General features: G+C 38.0%; 1 protein-coding gene across 1 annotated transcript; it reads left to right on the top strand.

The window, feature by feature from the left end:
- Nucleotides 1–47: 47 nt before the first annotated feature.
- CUNH9orf85 (chromosome unknown C9orf85 homolog) lies at nucleotides 48–27,756 on the top strand. The gene is made up of 4 exons (XM_067568476.1): nucleotides 48–213; nucleotides 18,057–18,163; nucleotides 24,583–24,696; nucleotides 26,652–27,756. Exons 1-4 carry the CDS (start codon nucleotides 112–114, stop codon nucleotides 26,866–26,868), a joined length of 540 nt encoding a protein of 179 aa, XP_067424577.1. The 5' UTR covers nucleotides 48–111; the 3' UTR covers nucleotides 26,869–27,756.
- The last annotated feature ends 166 nt before the right edge of the window (nucleotides 27,757–27,922 follow it).

Genomic DNA, 27,922 nt, shown 5'->3' on the forward strand with positions numbered 1-27,922 from the left:
TGGCGCCGCAGCCAATCCGGTTGCTAGGCCGGCGGAGGTGTTCCGGGTCAAGGGGCCACGTGCAGCCGCCCGGCGGGTGGTGAAACGGACCGCGTCCCTGGCCTGGGAGGAATGAGCTGCCAGCGGGGGAACGTAGCCCGCTCGCGGCCCCAGAGGCACCAGAACTCGCGAGTTTTCAAAAATGACAAGTATGACACGAGCGCCCAGCGCAAGGTACAGAGCAGAGCGGTCCGGCCCGGCCGGAGGGAGGCAGCTGAGCCGAGCCGATCCGCTTCCCCGGGGAGAGCGCAGAGGCCGGCGGGAGGGGGAGTGGTCCCGAGGCTGAAGTGCCTCCCTCCCTCCCTCTTCCTGGGCCATCGGGAGCCAGCCAGCGCTTGCGGGAGGAATTTGCCCGTGAGGTGCTGGGGCGAGGCGCTGGGCCCAGCCCGTCACGTGCCCCCCCCGTCCAGTAGCTCGTGCCGAGCAGTCGTGGTTAACGTGCGGCGCTGGGGCCCCGTGCGGTAAACAGCAATTAAACCTCGAGCGGTGCCGCTCCTCGCCCGCGGGTTGAGCAGGACGCGATCGGGGGCAGCCAGCGGGGAGGGAGGCGCTTGTTTGTGCTGGCCGGGGAGCTCGTGGCCCGGGATCTACTGGAGGAGATAACTGGGGGTGGGAGGGTGGCACGTTGTGTGTACAAGGAGGGACGTATTGTTAATCTTCTCTTTGCTGCTAATTAACAATCATAGAAAGGTGTAGAAACATGACAAGCATCTAGAATTGGCTGCACAACATATTCTTGAAAACTTTGTTGGTTGTGCCTATCACTGAGCTCCAATTTAGGAATTCACATTATCTGAGTTGTAATTCACACACGGCTACTTCTACTCTCCATTCTTGCAGAGCATTTCCCCTTTCCCCCAGGCTTTGGGGGGAAATTGCTGCGGGTTTTTATATTAATTGTATTGGAATGTATATAAAACATCTTTTTAATGTTTTCTAAAATTACACTATATTTTATTAAATTGACAGATAGGATAGTTTAAAAAACTTTTGAAGTTTTTGGAAAGTATGTGTCTTTGTACATGGGATTGTGGTGACAATGGTAACCTAGCATGTCCAACCTCTAAGCCCTTTTTTAATCATGTAAAGTTAGCCTATTATTTTATATTGCAATAATGTGTAGACTCTAGAAGACTGGCCAGATCAGGGCTCCATTGTACTAGGGACAATACAAACAATATAGTAAATGACTTTTGTTTAAGTCTTCTGAATAAAGCACATTATCTCCCTTTGTTTCTAAGTGACTTTAACCCCAATCCTACATATTACAATGCATTGGTAGGTCTTTCTGTCTGCATAGAGCCTTACTGAAGTCTTTTTGGGGACTGCACATGGGTCTGTACATTGTTAATTGCAGAATTAGAGCTCTAGTTTTTAATCACATAACTATTCTTAATCATAGCAATAGGTAATATATTCATTTAGAAGTTAAATGACTTATTGAGGCTTCCTATTTTTCCATTGATCATGAGATGAATAGTAATTTAGGAAAGCTGTAGGGGCTGTGTATGGAGAATGCTGATCATGCTCAGCTCCTCATTTTGTCTGTTGTGACTAGCCCACATTTGAGTATTTAGTCTCTGAACAGTGTGGGGACTGGGATTCTATTCTATAGAAGTTTTTGTACTGCCTTTTTCTGAGCTACACCTCTGCCGCATCTTGTTTGTTCTCTCATTTGCTCCCCTGAGGGAGAAGTGGGTGGAGTGCAGTGTCTTGTTTGTGGGAGAGGGTTTTCTAGGGATGACAGCTATGACTGTGATTAATCCCTAATAGTAGCAATGCAATGCAATATCATCAGGTTGCGGGTGGGTGGATGGGGAAGGATACAGAAAGAAATGGTGGAGATATCAGCCCTCCTGATCAAGGGAGTGGGCCAGTTACTTTTTATTTTTTTTAAAAATCACAATTTGGGGATCAATTGGATGCTAAGATGAAAGCAAGAGGGTTTTTTGTTTGTTTGTTTTTTTAAGAATCAGTATGGCAAGAAGAGCCCAACATTTTCTGATGTGGGCCCTATCACAGTTATTCATGCCTCTTTCATGTTGAGCATTGCAATGTATTGTATATGGAACCACATCTTATGTGCATTTAGAAATTGAAGCTGTTGTGCAATTCAGCTGCCAGTTAAATCCTGCTTCTTTCTTTCAGGCCCCCTTTCAGCATATACTGCATGGCTAATCTGTCTTATTAGTATGTGGTTGAAGATGGAGGTTTCCTTGCTACGTATTTATATTTTAGGATCCAACATTGATTTGAAATGGACAAGTGTGACATTATCCAGGGTACAATCTGGACTGACGGACAGTTGTGTCCCCTCAATTCTCCAACCTGAGGTACCTTTCACATGGCTTCACTGTGAGAGTTACCACGCCTGGCACGTTCATACACAGCCTCTAGCATGTAAATTATGCCCAGTTATAGTATGTGAGTGCCATATCCAGCCATTCCTGAATTATATTGCAGAGTGACACCAGAAAATTCCCCAAAAATGTATGTCTTGTACTGCCCAGTACCATCCTCAATAACAAAAGCTCATAGAAAGTCCATCATTTCATTAATAGAAAATTATATGCACAAACCTTCTCAATGGAGCTTCCCAACCACTTGAATCCAAACACACACTTGTTTAGATAAAATAATAAAACAAATTTAACTACAGAAAGATTTTAATCTTTTAATCTTTACATATGAGGAGAGCTTAAGATTGGAACTTTTCAGCTTGGAAAAGAGACGACTTGGGGGGGACATGATCATGTATTTTAGTTTTTACTGACATGAAGATCTGAAGTTGATTTTTTTTACTGACATCACTAAAAATACTCTAAACAATACAGTAATGTCACAAAAGTGTGTACTCATTCAGGATAGTCTGTACACAGGAATTTGGAATTATGCAGTTGTTTTAACTGCAGTTAAATGATCAATCAGGTTCTTTGGGCATGTGCAATAATAGAAAACAGGAAATTGTCATGATCCGTGTAGTTTTGATATAAGAAGTGATTCTGAAGGACGACAATCAGTGTCAAAATACAATATGTTTTATTTCTACCCAATTTTACAGACATTTTCATTTGTTTACGGATTTACTGACAGGGTTAAAATTGTACTTTTTTTTTTTTTCCTAACTGTCCATAAATTTACAGACGGTTGGCAACCCTGGACATGATAGAAGTCTATAAAATCATGGCTGGTGTGGAGAAAGTAAATAAGGAAGTGTTATTTACTCCTAACACAAAATCTAGGGTCACCAAATGAAAATTAATAGGCAGCAGGTTTAAAATGAACAAAAGGAAGTATTTCTTCACACAACGCACAGTCAGCCTGTCGAACTGTTTGCCAGAGGATATTATGAAGGCCAAGATTATAACAAGGTTAAAAAAAGAACTAGATAAATTAATGGAGGCTAGGTCCATCAATGGCTATTAGCCCAGGATGCGCAGGGATGCAAAGCCATGCTCTGTAGTGTCACTAGTCTCTGTTTGCTGGAAGTTGGCAATGGGCAATAGGAGGTGGATCACTTGCTGATTATCTGTTCTATTCATTCCCTCTGAAGCACCTGACATTGGCCACTGTCGGAAGACAGAATACTGGGCTAGATGGACCATTGGTCTGACACAGTATGGCCGTTTTTATGTTCTTAAGTGATTATAAGTAGTGGGGCATAAGTCAATTGATTGCAAAGAAATAAAACGGAAAAATGCAAACTAATACCTAATTTAACAATCTAAGTGAATTCAAAGCAAAAAGGTTTCACATCCCACATGCTTACAGCAGTCTGGCTAGATCCCTTGAGCCAAGACCCCTCCCCACCAGTTCAGTGAAGCTTTTAGTCTTTCATACGTTGTCAATGCTGTGCCTAGAGACGAGGGGGAGAGCAGGGATTTGTGTCCTCTGTTCTCCTGTTTATAGCATTTCTCTTCTTTGAAAATCATCATCTTCATCTGGGGTTCAACTGACAGCAAGTCTGTGAGATGGGAACTTCTAGCTGTTACTTTGCCAACGTACATTTTTCACTCATCCTTTTTCCTGCCAAATAATGGCTGCTTAATCAAGTGATAGTCCATTTGATTATGCTGACATCTGGCTGAGGTGCTGGCTTGCCTTTTGTCCCTGGTGAACTGGTTTGAATCTGTTTCCCTGGCTTGGAACATGTCTTATACAGTGCAATTTCATAACTTTACATATAATGTTGCCACAGATTCTACAATTAATGATCAGCAGATTGAGTTTTAAAATAATACCTCACAAGGCATATTTTGTACAAAAAGTATCAGAGTCTTGTAAAAAGGATGAACATAAGGATACAGACTGTCACAGCAGGTAAACTGTTTGTTTAGATATTTATCCTTAGGTTAGGCTATATTAAATAATAGTACAAATATCTAGATCTTCAGCATAGGCACTCAAGACAAATTTGAAGAAAAATAAAATATTTTGGTTCTAGCTGCATTGAAGTCCACATTGACCTTTGTTCCTCATTATATAAAATGCAACCAGTAAGTGTCAAGAAGACGTGAGAACTGCATCAAACTGTTTAAGGATATTTCATTGTGGTTCAAAATGAGGCAATATCAATACACCAAGCGGACTTGGCCATCAGTGTTTGTTAACACTATTTAATAAGAAAAATAGATCAACTATGGTTGTTTATTTGGCCTTCATAGCATATGAGCAAAAATGCCTCATCAGAAGAACCCCGGGATGCAACTGCTCTGCATTTTGCAGTTGTGTATTTTGTACTATAAAGTCAAACTCTTCTTTCTGAATTGCTTTGTATTTATATTATGGAATTTATATGCATAATTTTTTGGCAAGATGCGTTAATGGGAGACATCTTCAACATACACAATGTCACTTCCATCTAACTTTTTTGATGGCAGGGAGGTTTGTCTCTGGAGTTGACATTGCAGCTGTGCAAATTATATTCTACTGACATGGCTCCAAGAATAGAATACTGTACTACACTTCATATATTGTATTAATCACAAAAAATTAAACCTCATGCAAACATTGCTAGGACTACTTCAAATATTGCATCTTGCCTTTGAATGCCCTAATGGTAGCTTGATAGAGATTTTATGTGCTGAGTTAGTAAGTGTACTACATGTATTTGTAGCTTAATATTGATTACATGACTTACTGAGGTCACCATTTCTAGTAACATATTTGACTTTAGGAATTTGTATGGGTGTAAAATACTTACAAGTTTTCCCATAAACTTGTAGATATCCTGAAATACATTGTCTGATATGTTTGTGAAAATAGATAGGCATTAAACAGCTAATGCCAATAGCACTTTTGTCTTTCGGTAGGAAGTGTGGTAATAGTAAGCGGAGTGAGAAGAATTAAACAAGGAAGAAAGATAAAAACTGGGGGAAAGTTATTTTGCTGGAGACCCTAATCAGTCACAGACAAGCAGGACTGCTGTAAGGAAAGCCAAGCCCTGATTCCTGAAATGACAGGTGTGGTGGCTTAAGGTTGAATCATTTGAGATATGGTAAGAGGAAAAATGGGGTCTGTTACATATAATCTAAATAATTGACTATATCGGCTAGTTAATCACTTTCTTCCCCCAATACTAAAATATTTTCCATAGCCTAGTTATTAGCTAAACCTCTAGCAACTCTAAAAAAGTAACCATATCAAACCGAACACAAAGAAAACTAGTGTTTATCTGGGGTGATTTTTAGTAGCAGGAAATCTATGGTTTGAATGTAGGATACCTGTTTAAAGATGAAATCTTCATCCTTTCACACAATAGGGTATTTTCTTATCTATAAATTCCTGTGCCTTCAGCATAATTTGTATATTGTTTCCATGAGGTGCTAAGTAAGAGTGGGTACCTGTACAATCTCTCCTGTCATTTTATAACTAATTGTGCTCTCAATAGATGTGATCTGATTTGGTGCTCTCTACTTTCTCTATTAGTAACTTAAATGGACCTGGGATCCATTTGCACGTTGACAAATTTATTTAAATTAATCCTGCTACTGATGTAGTGTAAATTTATATTGCTATCAACATTCAGAATCCAAGTGCATATGAAAAGAAAGCTGCTGCTGTTTTATATTATAAAGTAGTTCAGTTACCTCTAGTAAATGTACTATTTAAGACTCTACCACTTGTAACCCTACCTCTTTCTGAAGAATAAGTTATTTTAACTGTAGTCGTTTGTGTAGTTATACTTCACATTTTGTTTGTATATTGAGAGTTTATCTTCACTGCTGTGCAATTTTTTTTGTTTTGGACATTGACTTCTTATCTTGAGTCTGCAGGTTCTGAAGTGAACTTTTAGTTTTGTTTCATGTTTATCTTTATGTAGAAGACCTTTATTTACAGCTGTCACATGTATTTTAATTATTAAGGGTAGGGCTGTTAGTGTGCCTTTTGTGAGTTTTAATAGAGTACAGGATGTTAGTTTGAAGTCATTGATTGCACTGGCATAGGAGAGAGATAGAGGCTTAGGAATAGGTTGTGGTCTCAGTTGTGAATACAAAGGTTAAACTGAATTTTGCGTAGAAATGAGTACATCGTTACCTCTCATAACCCATACTTGACAGGTCAAACAGCTATCTGAGATTAACACACACTGACAATTTGTTTCTTGCCACTGCACTCACTCTAAAATCATCATTTTGTAGTGCATTTCAAGAATATCCCCCCCCCCCCACCCCACACACACACACTGTAAAGAGTAAATTTCTTAAAGTTTAATATCCCCAGAATATCTAATTGCTATAACTAACATAGGGAGTTTAACCACAAACGGGCTATAATTTCAGTGTCTCCATGCTTCTTCCAAAGAGATGTGGTAATCCACTCTTCCTTCTCCTCTCCCCTCTTGAGGTTTCGTCTCCCACCCTTCCTAATTTCCACATTGTGTGTCATTGCTGAGGGTAGTAATACTAGTGGGGGAAGGATTTATCAAAAGATGAATTTTGTTTTGTTTGGGTTTGAACACAGTTATGGGTGGGATCAGTCATATTTGCCTTAGTGTTGTTTAGCTGATGACTGCTATTGCGAATACTCTGATTCTTGCTCTAGGAGATTGATCATGGACCAGTTAGGTATACTCACAGGGACACTGCAACCTGTCTTTCTGGTTCATAAATGTGTATGAAGCAATTGAGAGAGTTAGTCTATTAATAATCCTGTAGGCAGCCAGTTGAGTAAAGCGCCAAACTATGTTCAGGCCTGCTTTTGTTGATCAATAAACATAATGCACAGATTTGAGACTTCCAAGTGACTGTAGCATTCAACCCTCTGTTTTCGTAGAATGAGTTAGACATCTGAAAATGGAAGTAGTCATTCTATCATCAATGTGTAAAAGCAGTGAGAAGTCCAGCATGAGTCTGAGGCTTCATGCTTCAGTTGACAGAAAGGTCACAGTTCTATCGTGTCTCTAGAATTTTGTTTTTAGCAGCACCACTTACCTGGATTATGTTTTTATCTAAAATAGCCCCTTTAATAGAAAAACTAAAACATTCCAATACTACAGTCTAGATGTTAAAAAAAGCTTTACAGTGTGATAATTTTTGGCTGGTTAAATTCTTAAACATTGTCTTTAACTAGGGCTTCTGATTTTTGGGTTTAGTTGATTAACCCCCACCCAACCAAAGAAAATTGGTATTTATCTAATGGACACTGGAATTGGTTATGTGTAGATAAATCCTAAGATACAAGTCATATGTAAAGCCATAATGTGGACTACGGAAGTGTGGTTTCTAAAGCATACTAATGTTTCACATATTAAGTTGGTCTGACCCTGCTGGTGCACAAGACAGCTTCCCAAATGCACTTCAACATAGTGCTGTTAAAGTGCTTAAGGGAACATGACAAAGACATTACTGAATACATTATATACACAAAAAGCTCCAAAATCCTCCAATTTTTGGACATCTACAAAAAAAACCCAAGATTGCTAAAAATAAACTCCCCAAAAGTGAAATTAACAAACCCTGAAAACCAGAAGCCCTATAAAAACATGCATACAATAGCTAGGAACTACTTCCACATACTTAGCTCTCTTGTGGTTCCACCCAACCCAGCCCTCTTATTCATTACTACATTTCAAGTCTGCTACAAAAACACCACAGGTTGGAATGGCACAGGAGACACCGGCAGGGCATCAGAGAACAGGCTTACAGGCATCCTGCAACAGCCTCTCTATGAGGAGACGGCAAACTGCTAATCTTTTTCATTTCTATATCTGATCTGAAATTGCCTTTTTGGTTTTCAAAGCTCTGACTTCCTTCTCCCTTCCACTCTGACTGCAAGTCCAGCTACACATCTGTCACTGTTTCACAATACAAGCCTCTTTTTACTCAGTGTGTTTCACTGTAGGTCTGGTGGGGGTTTCCACTTGCACTGCTGGATCGGTTTAAAACTCTTTCCTGCCCGTTGCAAACTACTTCTACTCTTTAAATTTGCTCTACTCTCTCAAAATATTTTATGGTATTGTGTATTAGGGACCCAAGATGATAAACCAAAATTGCATGATGCCTAACAAGAAAGTATTAATTTCAGTGGCATTTTATCATAAATTGACTAAAAATATTTATCTGAAAATTGTTAATGGTAGTTGTCAATTTTCCTGATTTTTAACTTTGAATTGAATGTCAGAAATCACACACGTTGAATGCCAATCTTAAAACCAAAAGAAAAAGGTTCAGATATAACTAAATATTAATTATGCAAACGAAGATGAGAACATTAGACTTAAATGTTAATTATATTTTAGCTAATAAGAAATTGGACTGGCTCTTTAAATTACAAAATGACTTGCTACAAAACTAAATTTAATTGCTTTAAATTTATTAAAGGTTCTCATGTGTATTTTTCATTTTAAATACAAGTCACTGGTACTACTCAGTGCATAAAATTAAGCACGTCTTTGTGAGAGAGGACTACAGTAGTTTCATATTATTCAACCCTATGTTCCTGGAAATTCAGATGACTGGGGGTATGAGGCATAGCTTTTTTTTGTCATGTGAGCCAGTCACCTGATCTTAACCTAAGGTGAACTTTGGAGTTTGTGTAAAAGGAAAAATTAAACTATGACTAATATGGGCAGGGCTGGGTACCCATTGAGGAAGTGGAGGGATGCAGGGGGAGAATTTATCTTTAACTCATCTGCCGGTGATACTTGTTTAAAACTAATGTACTTCAGAACTGAAGAACGATATGCTGATTGTTTTTATTGCTGTGTACCAGTTGGTTTCTGCAGGAACAGGGCTAGTACAGGAAACCTACTAGCAACAGGAAATGAGCATCATTCTTTTGCTTGTTAATTATAGTGTTCAGTGCTTTGTCTCCATTAAAATTAACTCACGATTTCTCATAGATAAATACCTATTTAAGCTATTAATTATGATAGATTTCCAACTAGTACTTGAAGTAGTATGTGTTCTTCAGCATTGTTACATGGATTGCAGTTCTCTTGGGTATGACCTCTTGCATTCCAAGTACATTGCACATTGCTGAGCCTATCTTTGTCATCACTCCAGTAACAAATGTTTGCTTCTCCAATACCAGTCATAGCATATTATTGGAAATTAGTGAAGTATCTGCTAGGGAAGCTGACTCCTTTTAATAGTCATGAGCTTCCTTCAACTCAGAAGTGTAGTATCATTTGAAGCTTTATGTGGTACCTCCTTAACATATTAAGATGACTAATGATATTATGATACTAAAACACTCTTTAGAATACAAATTACTGCATACTGATTCAGCAGCATGGGGTGGGGAGATTAGTATGGCCTGGTTTGCAGGGCTTTAAATGTTTACTCAGGCTATAGTACTCATTTTGCAATTCCTTTATCCTAAAAGTATCCTTGAGGCACAACAGGAAAAAGAAGTCTTTGTTAAACAGCACATCGCGGTAAAGTTCTAAAATATGATCCCTTTCCTTTAAAACAGTGGTTCCCCAACTGTGGGGTGCACCCCCACCCCCAAGGAGGCACAGAGGAATATTGGGGCAGGGGGCATATGGCAGGGCCAAGGCCAGCCTCCACAGGGGTGGATCCAGCTTCACTCTGCCCCCAGCCACAGGTCTGTCCTCATTCCTTCTCCACCTCCTGCCCAGCTCCTCTCCCATCCCCCATTTCCCCCCCCCCCCAGCTCTGCCTTCTGCCCAAGCTCCTCTATTGAGCCAACTATGCAGTAATGGGGAAGGAATGTAGACAGATTCCATTACTGGTAAGGGGGATGCAACAGGAAAAGTTCGGGCACCACTGCCTTAAAACAGAACATTCTGAAAGTGAATGATCTGTTTTCAACTATCACGTTGTAAATTAGCATACAGAAAAGTCAATGGTACTTTTAAAGGTACTTTTAATAGCAGGGTGGCGAAAGTTACAAATTATTCCTGAAGAAAATCTACAAATGTTTGTTCTTCACAAATCCAGAAAGGTGCTAACATGCTTATGCTGTGGTGTTACCTGGGTATCTGATTACATTAAAAAGTGTAAAAGGAACATTGAGTGCTTGACTTTGCAACCTTAAAAATTAAGAAAAACCAGAATTAAGGCTGCCCAGGTAATTTTAATTTAGCTTCCTTGTGCTTATGTACTATGACAACAGTGGTCAGTTACATGATCACATGATATATTTTCCCCTGTGCAGGTGAATCGTGCAGGTTCTTCCTTTTTCATGGTGCCTGGCAACAACAGGAGCATTGGGAGCACAGGCTCTCCGTTCCAGTGCCTAGTGCCATGCTGGCCCCTAGTAGCTAGGAGCAGCAATTGCAGTGGCTGAGAACGACTTGCTCAATATGGAGCATGCTCAGTTGCTCTGGGTTGGTGCATAAACTGTGCAGTTGTCACACAGGAGCTGTGAAAGGATGGAGCATTCTTCTTGCAGCTAGAATCTTCAGATAATGTAGCTGTCAAATTTTAAACATGTTTCTGCTGAGCTTTTGTGAACTGAGATATTTCAAGGTTTATCAGTTGGCAACACTGGGACAACTTTTCACTAGGATAGCAAAAGTCATCCTGACAGCAGGGTAACCCTCTGCCAAATTTTGTGCGCATTCTCCTCTGTATGAAGGCACTACAGCATCTCAATGAAATTGTAAATAAAAATAACGTGGACTGAAGAATATGGTTTCTCCCCTAATTTTATTCTTGGCCGTGGCTGAACTCAGTTGAAAAACTTTTCCAAAAGATTCTGCCATAGGCAGACAGCATGGAAAACTTCAGCCTCATATGGTTTGTTTGGCAAAGTTGTAAACTAGGTCTTATAATGGGAAGTTTCAGGCGAACTTGACTATAGGTGGCTCTGCCAGCACCACCTACAATAATTAGTTTAATAAAAACCCCACTATATTTTGCGACCATGTTTGTGTTTACTGTACTAAGGTGAGATATTAAGTAATTGTAGAATGAAGATAAACTGCTTCTCTGGAAATCTAGGTTTTAAGTCATAGCATATAATATATACACTTAATTTCAAATATTTTCTATGTTAAGAAAATAAGGGTTAGTTGCGCTTCCATTAAAAATGATGAAACTACTGTTGATTTCAAAGTTGAGCAGCATCAGCTTTGAAAAGCTTAGTTAATCCAAACATGGATTGCTTATAATGCCTATTCACTAATCATTGTATGGCACAGTAGTTATTTGCTTAATGATAATTAAAACCTGTAGTATTTAAGTGTTTCTCAGTTCCAGAGGAACAACCTCTTCTAGCTCCGTGATACTAGTTTTTCAGCTGCAGTGGCAGATCCTGGGGAAAAGACTGTTTAAGAACTGCCATTCATGTGAGACATCTGTCCATAAGGCTCCCATACATAATGGCTTTGATGCATTGGGGAGGAGCATTTACCAAACACATGTTCGATCTGCGTGAAGTTCACCACTTGGCCCTGCAAGGACCACAAGACACCTCCAATCTGAAGATGTAAGAAACTTTTAGAGCTTCCATAGTGGAAGTGGAGTGGCTCAAGTCTCTTTAAGTCCTGAGAATCTGTTCTGAGCGGTTTTGGGTTTTTTTGAGTGGGGTGGGGTAGCATGGTCTTGGAAGCCAAGGAGCTTTGGACTTAGCACAGAAACCTTTTTCCTTAGAAATAAGAGATTGAACAAAGTAAAGAAAGAGGCATTGCCATCACTGCAAGTCCCACTTCTAAGAGGTTTAGAGAAAGCAATTCTAGAGGGGAATCAGCACTGAAGACTTCAGTGAATAGTTTGATGTCAGGCTTGAAAGTTTGTTTCTGGGGTTGCCTGATGCCAAGGGAAACAATGTTCCTCAGTGAGGCAACCAGTTCCTTCCACACTTCATTCTAGAGGGAATACAAGTGGAGTATTCTGTCTACTGCTCCCCATCCCAGGATCTGTATTCTGTTCACCCAAGGAGAAACTCACTGCCAGATCACTCTTATCTCTGTGGTGATGCTGAGGATTCCTTTGGAACTGAGGATTCATATCTAAGGGCTCTGCAAATCACTTTTCTAAAAAGCCTTTCCGCCACAGCAAATGATACTGAACATTGATTTCCTTCCCTCGCCCACCAACGCCTTGAATAAACAGCCACCTACGACAAAAACCTATATCCCAAGCAGAATTTTTCACCCCCCAAAAGATAGATGAGCCAGAGGATCCATGAAACTTATTAGTGACTTCACTATTGCTGTTGACCTTGTGCAGAAGATACTTAGATATTATGGAGATGGCTGATGGTATTAAAGTAGATAGATATTTTTGAATGGGTAGCTAGTATTTTCAAAGGAACCTTTAAAAAAATTGGACATATAATTCCTTTAGGCATCTTTGAAAATCCCAGCCTTAGTTTTTGAATGTGTATTATAGTAAAAATACATACTTGTTTATCTGTGGTATAACTAGTTACTGCAGTTTTCCTTTAAGATTACAATTAGTTTGATTATTAATTAGTAAATTATCTTGACATGTAATTATAGACCACGTCACATTTTTTAAACATCTCTCAACCCTAACAGATATATTCAGATGATTTGGGTAATTTTTAGTCTGCAGAATGAGTCTTCCCTTTTTTGTTTTGTATTCCAAAAAGTCAGATGGTTATAACACATGCAAATAAAAAGGCTAGCAGTTTCTTTTCCACTGAACAAGTCTTTGCACTTAGCTCATTGGTGTTCTAAGTTTTTTACTACACTTTTGTGTAAGTATCTTTATTGATGCTGTCATAATATTCCTGTCAGTCATCCTATTTTTTAAATGTCTTGTACTGCTACTCTTTGTAATTAGCTATACCTGTAAAAAGTATGCAAAATTCTACTGTTAAAATAAGGAAAAAGTGATATTACAATGAGATTTTAAAGCTTATTTATTTCACACACCTTAATTAATTATTGAATGCTTTGTAGAGGAATTCTCAGGATCCATCCCTATGATCAGATAGTATTCTATAGGCTATAATTATTAATGAACCTCCATTTTGTTTTCTGAAGCAATTCTGGCTTTCTAGGTTGGGTTTCTTTTTAATTTTTGGCTCTAGTCAAAAATCTAGTTTAGAAAAAGCATATGTATTCCATTGCCAGTTCATAGCAATTGGATGAAGCATTATTCTTCTTAATGACTTATAGGAGTCAACCTCAAGTTCTGTTGAATAACAAATCAAACCAAACACAAGAATAGATATTTTTGACAAAGAAAATGCTTTTTGTGACTTGTGATGCAAGTAAAACATGGTGACAGGTTGTTGGTTCGGTTTTTTTTAAATAAAGGGGGTCGTTACAGGGAACTCTTCAAGGAGCAAAGGTGAGAAAGAATTTGCTGGCTCAGATTTTATTTCTCCCCTGAATCTAGTGTGTGGTAGATAAACACCCCTTGCTCTGAGGCTTTACCTTTTTGGTTCTATCTGTACCAGCAGAAAGCAACCTCTTGTATGCAGCTGCAATGTACTTGTGAAGCTTTAGTAGCCTGGTAGCTTCCCCTCTCACTTGTAATAGCCTTTCCTTGCAAAGGTCTGTATGGCTGATTTCCAGAGGAATTTTAAGACAACTTTCAGGGGACCTCTACCCTGGAAAACTAAGGGTGGGTTTTGTTGTTGGTTTTTTTTTTTTTTTTTTGAGGGGCCCGGGGTTGCACTAGACTAGAGTGGTGCTGGGCAGGAGCAGATGTCATGGTGACTAGAAACACTAGTAGTTTGTCTGCATTTGTTTCTATCACTTTTAATGCTGGTGGAGCTGCTGCAGTCCAAAACAATCACCATCTGCACAAATTTTCCACAGTAAATAAGGCCTAAGGCAAAAGAGAAGGAGATAAAGGTATGGGTAGGGCCTCTAGGTCACATCTGTGATGTGTGGGGGAACTAAGGATTGTACCTATTAGGAGATATGAATAGTAATAGAATTGATTTTTGGGAGGGAATACTCTCCAATTTTTGTCAATCACAATTGAAGGCTGAAGGCACATAGATGTTTGGGTCTTATTGCTCAACCTGTTCGCAGGACTGTGGGAAAAATTGTCACTAAAGAGGTAGAGGCTGTTAAATAGTGTAGAATATTTACAAAAATATTCTAAACTACTAAGTAATTAATTGGGCTTAAATCAAATGAGAAGGAAAGTAAGCTTCTTGTATTTAGGTAGAGTAAAAATTGCTAAGGAGGTGAGAGAAATGAGAGTTGAATCTTCAAACTTTCAGGAACACCAATATATAAAAAGGAAATGTACTCAGCCTGAGACTTATTAAAAGATTTAAGAATTTAAAGATAAAATAACTTGTACTAAGGAAACTATTTATTTGCACTCTTAACAAGGACATCTATCTTCAGTAGGAAAGTATGGAAGATTAAATCATGAGTATTGGAGTACACAATTCTTACTCTAAATATTTAATATTTTAACCTCACAAGTGAGATGACGCTCATATTACAACTTGTGCAACCTTACCTTGCATTATGATACAGAATGTCTAGTTACTAGGGTTGCCAGTTTTGGTAGGACATATTCCTGGAGGTTTCATCACATGACAGTCTTTAATCTTTAATTCCTGGAGACTCCAAGACAGTCCTGGAGTGTTTGCAACTGTACTAGTTACATGATACTGTTTTCCCACAGAACCCTTGCCTCAGTCAGTGCACAGGATGGACTGATCTGGAGTTGAAGCAGAGTTGTGTGTAAAGGAGGCAGCTGTCTGTAGGAAACATGTCTCCCTTGTTGCAGAAGTTGGAAGGTATGGGATGAATGAGGCAGGGAAATGCCAGAAGAGGATAGTCTTATGTTTAAGGCAGTTAAATTTTCCATGGAGTATTGATTTTATCCCTGTGTCTACCACAGAGTTCCTTTAGGATGCTGGGCAAATAATTTAAAACAGAACTTTTCACAGTTGGCCACTAATTTTATGTTACTCACTTTCTGGGTCAACTTGAGACATCTGGGCCCGATATATACAAGTGGTGTGTGCTCCCAATTGCAATTAGGATCTATTGGAGCTGAGCTTTGAACATAGTTAGCATTTTTATAGCACTTTATGCTGGGGGAAAAAACATCACACCATTGCCATCTTCAAAGGAGGCACTCAAAAATCAGTGAACTGCTTTTTGACTGCTTTGGCCTTAATCTCTCTGCCTCAGTTTGCCAGCCATAAAAACAGGATAACACCAGTTGCTCACTAGAGGAGTGTTGTGAAGGTGAATTCATTAATGTTTGTTATGTACTCTCAAACTCTCATGCGGAAATTAAAAACTTTGTATTAAGCATAAGGTGTGGATGGCCTACATTAAGACTGACCCACGGGTCACACATTTTAGGATTTAAAGAGGAAAAAAAGTTGTATTACTACTCATTCACTGAATGTGACAGCAGGTCCAGTGGGAAAAAAGTGTCTTGTAATTAAGGACTGAATCAAAATGCATGTGAACAGAAAACCTTAATTCTAGCATTTGGTAAGTTTGAGTGCTTGACTTTGTAATATTAATGTAGGATTTTCGTGGTTTAAAAAAAGTATAGAACATGTTTAATGGTGTAGTCCTAGGGTAGCTCATCTGGTGACAGGAACTTTATCATTTATTAAAAATATATATTGTGCCTATTACCAGAAGAGCTACTCTAGGCCTACTCCATTTTAAGAAATCATTACATGTGCATACACAGCAAAACATTTTCTAATAAGGATGTTTTGTGACCATCCTATTATTGTGTGCTGTGAATTAACGTAAATGGATAAAAGGCATGTGTACCTTTTGGTTACTGGGGTGGAATAAAGAAGCTAAATTGCATAATTCTGGCATTTGTGACCATATATTTCCATTTCATAGTGGTACTATGAAACATGAAGATCCTGAAGGACTCAATCTTACTTTAAAAAAAGAACAAAAATAAGAAAACCTCAAAACCTTAAATTATGCAGAGTCCTCTGGGGCCCAGGGAGGTTGGGAAAATTACTACCTCCTAATTACTTTATGAAATACTACTAGTGAAAGAAGTTTTGTTTAACATGGCATACCGTTCTCTATAAACTCAGTTGTTTGGCATGATATACATTTATGTGAGAGAACAAAGTTATTTACACACATGGTCTAAAGTAGGTCAGTTGGGAAGGGGGAGGCACACAATGGGCCTGGGACTTCTTGGCACTGTCACCATAGAAATAATAAGATCCTTTTCACGCTGTAGGCAGAGGGTGAAAGGAGTGAGAACTCTGCTCTAAGCTCCATCATTGCTCTCTATGCAATGGAAGCAGATAGAATGAAAGAAAGGAGCTCAGCCTCGAGGTACTGCCCCATAGCTCCACTGGGGAGACTGCTTGTGTGCTCTTCTGCCCCATTATGAGTGGATGCTTCTGAACTGTAATATTTAAATCAATAGGCAATCAGTTGGGACTTTGTTGCCATTATTTGCGGGTTAATATAGTTGTATATAGCAGTTGCCATTTAAACATCCATTAGGTATCCTTTTGAAGCATAAGTGTTGTTCAATATTCTGGAAAAAAAAATCTGAAATTTTTTAATTCTCTTGTTCCTTACAGCCATACTGTACTGCATATAACTTGTAGTGTTCATGGCTAATATGGTTATCAACTAGTCATATATTTCAAACAGTCTTACTTTTGTATTATGTTTAGATATAGTATTGACACTTCGTTGAACATGATACATGGCAATCAAGTTAAGAAAAACTGTAGTCAGTCTTCTGAAACTGGCTTCTATAATCCTACTCATGAACAAGAAATAAGTAGCATACTTCTGTGTAATACTCATTATTCAGCCTCTCCATGTAAAATATAAACAAACTAGATTGTTCAAAATTAAGTTCTTAGTGGATAAATGTCATTACCAGAGTTAATGTCATTGATAATCTGAGGTAAAGAAATGAACATAAAGATCATGGTTGATTTATTCAAAGACAAGGGAGTTGTGTAAGGAAGCCTACATTTCCTATGCCCTGGATAACTATTTTCTAGTGTGACTAGTGATGTTCCCTGGGTACTGTATTCTCACCCAATTAAGTGAATAGAAAGGAAGCTTTTCTGCAATATGTACTTATGCTAAGTATCCCCGCATCATGGAAACACTTCTCTAGTTTAACTGATTTTAAAAAAAAATGGAGGGAACTAAGTTCATGTTGTGTAAGACATTAAATGTCCTTCTAATGGTATATGACATGGCATTTCCATTTAATCTGTGCTTTTAGAAAAGTCTGAGGCTACCCACTTCATATAATATATTAATGTAAATTATAGGTATTGAACTTGTAACCTATCTTCAGTGAGCAAAGCTGATGTCTCAAAATCCATTTCTATATCAAAAAAACCAAAAACCCACCCCACACATTTTATTGTGATTAGATGTAGTCTGATGTTTACTTTTCCAAACATTCCTAAAAAAAGTAAATGTTTAATCTTTTTATTATTAACATAAGAGGTAGATAAACTTATGAACTTGTTCTTGCACTGTCATTAGAATACATTTTTCCCAATTTAGCTGCATGATATTAAAAGATGGATGAAATTACTTCATAAGAGACTTTTACTGAACTGATGAGTAGTTGCTAATTGGTTGGTTTATAAAAGATTTTAGACCTTTCTCAACTTTTTTTTAGAAAATTAATGCGAAGCTTCATGAGGGAGTGTGTCAGCACTGTAAAGAAGTCTTGGAGTGGCGTGTAAAATTCAGCAAATACAAACCATTATCAAAACCGAAGAAATGGTGAGTAAACTGAATTACTTCACAGCTGATCATTGTATAATTTGTGAATCTCTTTTGGGATGTATTATTATTTTTGGAAATTTCATTTTGACCTGCAGAAGAGATGTAATCGCTATAGTATTGAGCTTTGAATTCAGTAGTCTGAAGTTCCAAGAAAGTTTACAAAGTTGTATTTACTTTTTTTTAATTAAGCTGTTGGTTTACATTTTTAAGAGAACACATTCTGTTTTTAAAAACATTAATTTTTATTACATATATAGCACTTCTCATTAAAATACGTAAACATTTCAGTGCTTGTGAGGGATCTAATTATCCTAATCTTCTATATGAACATACCTGAGGCAGAGAGATAAGTGATTGTCCTAAGATTGTACAGTAAGTCAGTGACAGGGAAACTGCTCTACTTTTACAGTGTGCAAAATTAATTGGGGGGGGGGGGGGGGGGGGCGCGGTGGGGGGAAGAGGAGGGAGAGATTTTTAACGAGATTTATTTTTTCCAATCTTGAAGCCTGTCAAACCTCATTCAGTACCACCAAATGAAAAATTGAATAGGCATCTGCCAGGACTGTTGAAAGGGGCCTAAATAAATCCTTTTAGGACCCAATTCCACACTTTTTTATGCAGGCAGAACTCCCTTGTCTCTAATTGGGCTTTAAAATAAAGTGTATTGTTTCATAGGAATATGTAGTATAAAATAATGGTCTCTATGCAGATGACAAACAGTTTTCACTGGTTGATTTTCTTGTTATTCATGGGGATGGAAGACCATTAAGTCAACTTTATTAACAAAAGTCTGTTCAGTAGCTGAGATAGAATAGACAATTCTGGCAGTTATCAGGGCTTCCTTATTCTCAACATATACAAATGAAAGCCACCATATTACAAACTGCTCCTTATACATGGACTTCACTGGAGCTGTGAGGGTGCAGAGCTCAACCTATGCAGATTCAATTGCAGAATCATCTGAAATTACGTATTTTAGCCTAATAGAATGTTTACTGATGTGCAGGTCACATTAAACAGATTAAGTGAAATAAAAACATTCCTTTAAGAAGATTTTTGGTAGAGAAGCACTGTTTTCTATCTTATTGTGGGGAAACATTTAAGATTTCAGTAACTGAAATGTTTCAAAGGCAGAAAGGAGAGAGGTGCTCAACTCTTTTATAGAAATTATGCACCCCCTTACCCATTGTGCCTTTGACAGTCAAACCCTGGTATGTTTGGAACTTTGTGTATATACTTTGCAACAACAGTATAGTCAACTCTAAATTTAAATAGTGGTTAGTGTTTAGACATTCAGTTATGAAAGAATTATGCAAAATTAGATTTAACTCCCCCTCTCATCTGGAGATCAGTATCTTTAAATGCAACCACATCATATAATTATGCACTGGTGTACACAGTTGCAAACTTAAGCTGTTGAAAAACACTATCCTACAGAAAGTAATTTTATACAATTCACTTGTGCGGATTTTGCAGTTCCCATATGTCTGCTGAAGTTATTGGCTTCACTGCAGATTTTGGCAGCTTGTACCATGTTATTTTTTGTGGGTGTAACTTGTAGATTTCAGAATTAATAGTCTCCTCCTCGAGCTCAAAACACTAAAACTAAAGTGAAAAATATTAATTGCATCACAATAACTTAAACAAGGGCTACTTCATGGATTACTAAAGGAGTGTAGGATATTTGAACAGTTTGGGGGAACAGCAAACAAAAAAGAATGCAAGTTTGCCTTCAAGTTTAACTTTTTACTTGTAGAAAATTCCTAATTTCTCTCAAAAGACTCTAGAGGAGAATACTAGGATGATAAAAATAGGAATCGACAAACTAAAAGAAGTCTGGGGGAAAAAGTAGCCTTCAGTGTTTAAAATGGCAAAAGTGAACCCTTTCAGAAAGACACTTCTGAAATCTACTTTTGCAGAAGCTAGTACTGTGATATATTTTTGCCAAGTAGCCAGCTAACAGTTTATTGAATATCTATTTATCTTATTTACTTAGAGGTATCCAGCAGTGTAGTAGATGAGTCACATATTCAATTTAAAAAGTAGTTATCTGAGAGAATTCTACTCCATTCTTCTATCATCTGAAGGTTCTGATCAGCCATGAAATAACCAAAGTCATGATCTATTATAGTATCTAGAAATGAAATCTGGAGGGTATTTGTCTTTTGAGGGAAAAAAAAAGAAAAAGAAGGGTGGGAGAAATTGCTGAGCTATTTCCATGTCCCATTGTGGCTTCTGTGATAGGTGCAGTCTCATGATGTTTTGAGGTGTTTCATTAGACTACTTACAATCACGGCAAGAGTGGATGTAGTAAGATAAAGAAAATAAATAATTTTTTACCTGTCTGCATAGTTGGGTTATTGGATCAATGCAGCATATATTCATGAAATTTTGATCCTTCACTCGTGAGCCACCTGAACCCCCTCATTGTCTATTTTCCTTTAATTTGTATAATTGAAAAACATCATTTTGTTGAACTTCTCCTCTTAAGTCAAAGTAAATAAAATTTCATTCTAACTAATCCTCTTATTCCTCTGTCTCTATGCATCTTGAAATATTTCCTCCTTAACATCTGAGCTACTTAAAGTATCTCACCTCACACTGTACAGGTTAATCTTGTAGATTAGCCCCTTGTGACAGAAATACTTTGAAGTCTAAAATTTGATCCTTGAAGGCTTAGAAGTTCAAATGTGAAATCCACTAATTTAAACAAAAATGTAGATCCCAATCATGTGAGTAAATCTGTGCACGTGGAGTCCTATGGCCTATAAAGGGCTTGTTCTGGGATTAAGTGTCCACATGTGAATCCCTTTGCAGGATGTGCAAGTAGTCTTCTTACTAATGCCACCTTCCACGTGAACATTAAATATAAAATTTTACTGAGACAAGACAACCTGATTCCCACATGCCCTCCAGCTGTAGAGCTCCCATTGACTCAGATGACCTCTGTGTGCAAAGGGCTTGCGGGAGCTGGTACACAGACTATAAAAGTCTCCCTCTTATCATTGGAAGATAAAGAGAATTAGGGAATAAACATGTGTTTGGATAGAGATGATTGGTTGGATAAGTGACCCTTGGAGCTGGATGGGACCTAGAAGTTCACACAATAATTAAATAATTCATTATGTTCAGCTTTCTCTGTCTAGATATTTGTGTGATTTGTCATTTGAAAAGGTAAACCTAATGACATTCATTCAGTATTTTCTCCTGCTGTCTCTATACTTATATGTAATATATGCAAGTTGGAGAGGTATGACCATTGATCCAGAGGTCTGATCCTCAAAACTCAATTGAAAGGTAGGGACAGTTTGTTTGTTTGTTTTTTTTTCCAGTGCTAAGTGTTTGACCCAGTAGTATTGTAACCGGCCACTCATGCTCTTTTGCATCACTAGCTAGGCTAGCTCTGTGACAGAGCCTGTGTTAGGCATAAGCAAACTAAGCCATTGCTTAGGGCCCTGAGCATCTTAAGAGGCTCCCCCACCAGTCACTTTTTATAATAAGAAAAAGCAACAAGAGTCCTGTAGCACGTTAAAGACTACCACATTTCTGCAGGCATAAGCTTTCATAGGCTGCAACCCACTTCGTTAGCCCACGAAAGCTTATGGCCGCAGAAATTTGGTAGTCTTTAAGGTGCTATAGGACTCTCGTTGTTTTAGCTGCATACGAACTAACACGGCTACCCCTCTGGAACTTTATAATAAGAAAGTGTCTGTTTTAGTAGTGAGGACCAAAAATATTCCCGCTTTGGGCCCCCAGTGGGCTAGAACTAGCTGTGCTCTATGATACGAAGGAAAGATCACCATGCATGCCATAAGTAGTAAAGAGGGAGAGGTTTGGGTTTTAAAGGGCTATTAAGGGACTAATTAGTTAATCTTCAACTTTAAGAATTTAGTATTCTGAAACTGCTTTTTCTCTTAAAACAGCAACTTGACTGAAATATTTTTGTACAGCTTCTTTCCATCTTCTTCATGATATGTTGGCTGCTGATTTTTTTTTTAATTAAAGTGATCTAGTGTTATGTGACAGTTTAGTCCACTCACTGATGCTTGCCAGAAGCTGGATGGAGAAGTTTTATAAAAATGTCAACAAAAATCCAATGAAGGTTATGTGGTTCTATTCCAAATTTGAAGTTTAGACCAAATTCTTCAGTTTTGCTAAATTGATCAGTTCTGGTTTGATCTATAGTTTCATCAAAGCCACATGAAATTTAGGATTACCTAATTTTGGAGCAGTATTTCAAATAATAAAATGCATGGTGTTAGTGGAGATAATTTGGAAACTATGCAAATAGAAACATTTGTTTGTCGTTTTTGTTATGTGCTTGCTTGCAATTCATAATGTAGTCTGTTTGAGGTGCTGTGGGCTCAGCCTAGTAGCTACAGAGTTTCCTGGCAATACTGACAGCTTCCTTACAAGACTCTAGCCTATGTCTTTTTATCTCTAACCCCTTAACAAGGGGGCAGGGCTAACTGAGGGAGAATGGGGGTTTAAAAAGCCAGCTTGTAAACATCTAGAGGAGCAGCAAACAAGGAAGTTTTGCAAGGAAGCATGAGAGCCAGATACACTTAAACATTCTCTAAACTTAAGCCAATAAGCCTCCACTTCCCAAGATAAACATTAATGCAAACATGCAGCAGCAGAGTTAGGGCTATCAGTATATTGCATTGACTGCAGCATGTATGATTAACTGCCTTGTGGGTGCCTTTGCTGCAAACAGCTTCTGGCCCTCAAAATCTGAGTACAGACTCAGGGACTGGACAAGTTGAGAGAGAGAGATACATATATAGACAGACTTTCTGGGATACATGTCTATGAACATAGAGGTCACTTATCTTTAAAGTAGAGTGGAGTGTTGAGTAAGGCGAGAGAGTGGAGTCCAAGGAAGGGAGTTGTGGTAGAAACCAGATAGTACTGAATAGTGTAAAATGCACAGATTAAGCAATTTATGTTCTCCTTGAAGCTTCTACATGAACATGACTTTGGCTGGAAGCTTTGCAAGATCTGATGAGTGTACACCTTGGAAAGCTTGCTGCTACAGATTGAGCTTTTCATATCCTCTTCTAGGACATTACCACAGAAAATTTTAGAGCACTTTATCCTGTGTTACTGTACATTCAAGCCCCTTGAGATCTGGTGCCCTGCAACAAGTGTAAGTCTAGGGTTAATGGGACTCAAGTCTATGGACCCTGCGTTTGAAAGCCCAGGGCTTTAACATCCCTACTCATTGGTGAATCTAGGAGCAAGATCTTTGTACTAGGCACCAAATCTGTGTTCTAGTATCCACTTCCTGACTATCCCCGCAGTTCCTTTTTTTCCACTAGTCTTTCCTGTGGTTGGTAATAGCACTAGGCTTTTAGGAAGGTTTATTAGTTAAAATTATTAGTTTTTCTTGCAGTAATTTTTATTTTAGTTTGAACTTTTTGCTCTTGGTTTCCTCAGTCTTTGAATTTAGCATTGCAGACTGTGAATGAAAGTTGTGGCTTAAGAAGGTACTCATGCCCCAACAAGATGTACATTTTTAGCGCTCCTGATCCTTCCAAGACCTGGAAGAGCATCTGATGGCTTGGTATCCACCTCTTTGGCTTACTCTGCAAGCCCAGCTGTGAGAGAAGCTGTATACTTGAATCCTTCAAGTGCTTCAGGGTTTGAGAAGGGCTGGCTTTCTTGGTGGTGGTCAGGACCTGAGAACATTTAATCAGAAATATCTTCTTGGTTTTTGTTCAAAGAGAAGACCTTTGATACATCATGAATGTTTGAGTCATTCAAACTTGAAGGCAGTTTAACCCTCAGGCCACAGGTTCTTATAATGTGTGTTTTGGTAATAGCAGCCACAGCCTCTAAAGGTGTAGAATGCTGTTTGGAGTAGTACATTGCTTCTTGTGGGTTTGGACTCTTAAACCATCTTTTGTACATTGAAAAATTCAAAGGCATACAATGTATTTTCTCTGCATCTGTAGTTTGCATTTATAAATTGCACATGTCTTAGAACTATATTTTGCTTTGGACTATTCTTGTCTGAGTCAAAGAAATTGGAAAAATTCTACAGCTTTCAAAGTAAGAGGCAATGTTAATTAACCGAACAGCCTTCTAAAATAAGCAGAGACAGAGTGTTCTCTCATTTGTGAATTAAAAAGTTCTCCCTTTTTTTGTGCTAGTTTTCCAAACTGACATTTAAAAAGTTAAAATGAGAAGAGAAAAATGATAGTACAGTGAATTAACACTTTAAACACTGACAAAATATTTCATAGGAGTTTGGCACTTAGAGAACTTCATTATTAGAGAATATAGTCTTCTCTCACTTTGGAGTCTATAAAACTTTCTGATAAGAAAAAGTCTAATTGTTTCAAGCATTAATTGAAGAAACTAATTGGCTAACTAGTCAAATTATTCTCATATTGTTTTCCTTCTTTTAATAGTGTGAAATGCCTCCAAAAGACTGTAAAGGATTCTTACCATATTATTTGTAGATGCTGTGCTTGTGAATTAGAAGTCTGTGCTAAATGTGGAAAGGAAGAAGAAATTGTACTTCCGTAAGTAGTTCTCTGAAAGTTTGATTACATACCTGCATTAGCTGTATCTCATGCATTCTCTTTTAAAAGATTTTGGAAATTTCCAATATTCTGTTGTATTTCCAGGTACATTTCCTTGTGTGACTATGCACTTTAAGTAACCATGACAAGATTCACTAGGATAGAGCAATCTCAGTCCTACTGAAACCAGTGGTGAAACTCCCATTGTAGTTAGAGAGACTGAGATCAGACCCAATAAGACTTTTTTAGTTGCAATGGGTAAACTTCATCTAAAATTTGGAACAGATCCCTCTAAAATGGTTTAAGAAATTAAGTACTATAAAATATGCACAAGCTAATTTACTGTTTGAATTTAACTGGTCATCTGATGATTCAGAATTACAGTAATCAGAAAAAAGAAGCCAAATAAGGGTTGTTGTAGAGCATAGCAACTATGCTATTCAGTGGTTTTTTTTTTTTTTTTTACTCTTGTGCCAGCAGTTTCTCTTCACGGAGCATCATGTGTTAATTTGCTGGTATGTGGCTTATGGCCAGCAACAGTTTGATTGGTTGAACTATTCATGGATTGTCTTCAGGGACCTCTCTCTCCACTATTTCATTAGTTTTTTCCATTCAGCAAAAGTAGGGGGGTTTTTTTGGTTTTTTTTTAAAGTTAAGGAAGAAAGGCTTTGACAAGGTCCCTCACCAAAGGCTCTTAAGCAAAGTAAGCTGTCATGGGCTAAGAGGGAACGTCCTCTCCTGGATCAATAACTGGTTAAAAGACAGGAAACAAAGGGTAGGAATAAGTGGTCAGTTTTCAGAATGGAGAGAGGTAAATAGTGGTGTGCCTCAGGGGTCTTTACTGGCACCAGTACAGTTCAACATATTCATAAGTGATCATAAAAAAAAAAAAAAGAGGGGGGTGTTAAACAATGCAGTGGCAAAATTTGCAGATAACTATCTTGAGCAGTTGTATGTCAAGTCCGAAGCAGACTGAAGAGTTAAAGGGATTTCACAACACTGGGTGAATGGGCAACAAAATGGCAGATGACATTCAGTGTTGACAAAATGCAAAGTAATGCACATTGGAAAACAATCTCAACTATACATATAAAATGGAGTCTGTTACCACTCAAGAAAGATCTTGGAGTCATTATGGATAGTTCTCTGAAAACATCCACTCAACATGCAGTGCAGTCAAAAAAGCTAACAATGTTGGGAATCATAAGGAAAGGGATAGATAATAAGACAGAAAATATATTGGTTCTTTATAAATCCATGCTACACTCACTTGAATTACAGCATGTAGATCTGGTCGCCCAATCTCGAAAAAAAAATATTGGAATCGGAAAAGGTACAGAAAAGGGCAACTAAAATGATTAGAGTATGGAAAAGCTGTCATACAAGGAGAAATTAATAAGACTCAGACTTTTCAGCTTGCAAAAGAGATGACTAAGGGCGGATAGGATAGAGGTCTATAAAATTATGACTGGTGTGGAGAAAGTAAATAAAGTAGTGTTCTTTACTCCTTATAACAGAAACTAGGGATTACCAAAATGAAATTAATAGGCAGCAGCTTTAAAATGAACAAAATGAAGTATTTCTTCACACAAGCCACAGTCAACCCGTGGAACTCCTTGCCAGAGGATATTGTGAAGGCTAAGACTATAACAGAGTTCAAAAAAGAACTAGAAAAGTTAATGGAGGATAGATCCATAAGTGGCTATTAGCCAGGATAGGCAGGGATTGCAGTTTGCCAGAGACTGGGAATGGGATGGCTCACTTGATGATTACCTGTTCTAGTCATTCCCTCTGAAGAACCTGGCATTGGCCACTGTTGGAAGACAAGATACTGAGCTAGATGGACCATTTTCTGACCCAGTATAACTGTTCTTATGAATGGGGGTGTGTGAGTGAGGGGAGCTAAATGTATTATGTCCTGAAAGCCTGGCAAATAATACTTTGTTTTCTTTTAGGGTCCATAAAGGACCAGAGAAGACTGAGAATGAGACTAATGGAAATGGCCAAAGCAGCACCAGGAGAAGAGAGGAGTCAGAGGAAAGTGATGACCTGGATTTTGACATTGACTTAGATGGCATGGACAATAAGAATCCTGACATGCTTTTAGACACATCAAATTTGAAAGTACACAAGTCTGAAGCTGTTCCTGTAGAACTTTATAGGAAAAGCTAAAGTTCTAGTTGGGAAACTGTACAATTGAAGAAAAGTCATGATACCTACCTAGTATCTTCTATGAATATTCAGTCTGACATTTGAGTGTTTGACACTCTGCTAATATGAATGTGCCACTTAATTGAATTTTCTCTCAAAAATATTTATGCAAGAGTTGGATTCTGCAATATACAATTTTAATATGTCAATTTCTGTTAGACAGGGAGTTATGGATCTTCCAGGTCACTGGTTTTAAAAATTATCTTGATTGGTAGTGTCTGAAACTTACTGTCATGTGGTGACTATTCTGTGGTTTGTGCAAAGTGAGTTACAGGTCTCAGGCCAAAGTATTATGGACCAGTGGCCCTATCACAAGAAGGAAAGTTAACACTATTTTTGACAGTTTAATGAATAATTCTAGAAACTAAACTACTTTCTTGGTCATGCTAATATGCTCCAGAAAACAGTTCTGTGGGAAACTGCCACTGCCCCCAACTTTGCTACTCATTTTCTGTGCATAAGTAGAGGATCTGAATGCTGTTATGGTATCTCTCATAAGCAACAACATTCACTTCAAGTGAAGTGATGTCATAAACATTTAAAATTTTAAGTGACAAGTTTTTATCTTGAGAAGATTTAGTGTGAAAAGACCACAAGTCTACTCTTTTTGGTTAATGTATAGTTTAAGTTTCAAACAATTGATCTTTCCTTTGTGGGCTGTATTTCTAGTTCAGTTTAGCTTATGATGTGAGAAATAGTGTCCTCTAGTGACACTCACATATAACTGCATTTATTTTTCAACTGCAATATTGCCATGTGTGTTTTTTAACTAGTTCATGTATTTTTTTTGTAGGAACAGTCTTTCTGAAATTAAAGTAAATAAAGGTTTTCTACATTATGGAGAAATAACTACAGTGTGAACTAAAACATCTTACTGGTGAAGGCTTAACTAAATTGGTTGTAATAGAGTAACCCTTTTGTTACTTGAATTCAGCAGAACCTCTTGGTTGTATGCTTTGCACCTTGCAATACTCTGGAAATAGAAAAGTGTTTCATCTGCTATGGCAATAGATTC

Source organism: Emydura macquarii, unplaced genomic scaffold (genome assembly GCF_026122565.2).
Source record: "Emydura macquarii macquarii isolate MOO-44397 ecotype Brisbane River unplaced genomic scaffold, CSIRO-AGI_Emac_v2 contig_2897, whole genome shotgun sequence".
NCBI lineage: Eukaryota > Metazoa > Chordata > Testudines > Chelidae > Emydura > Emydura macquarii.

Excerpts from the sequence above, each read along its gene's own strand:
- CUNH9orf85 (XM_067568476.1), top strand. The coding sequence starts at position 112 with ATGAGCTGCCAGCGGGGGAACGTAGCCCGCTCGCGGCCCCAGAGGCAC. Across the intron at positions 214-18,056 it reads ACACGAGCGCCCAGCGCAAG|AAAATTAATGCGAAGCTTCA; the intron begins GTACAGAGCAGA and ends ACTTTTTTTTAG. Across the intron at positions 24,697-26,651 it reads GAAGAAGAAATTGTACTTCC|GGTCCATAAAGGACCAGAGA; the intron begins GTAAGTAGTTCT and ends GTTTTCTTTTAG.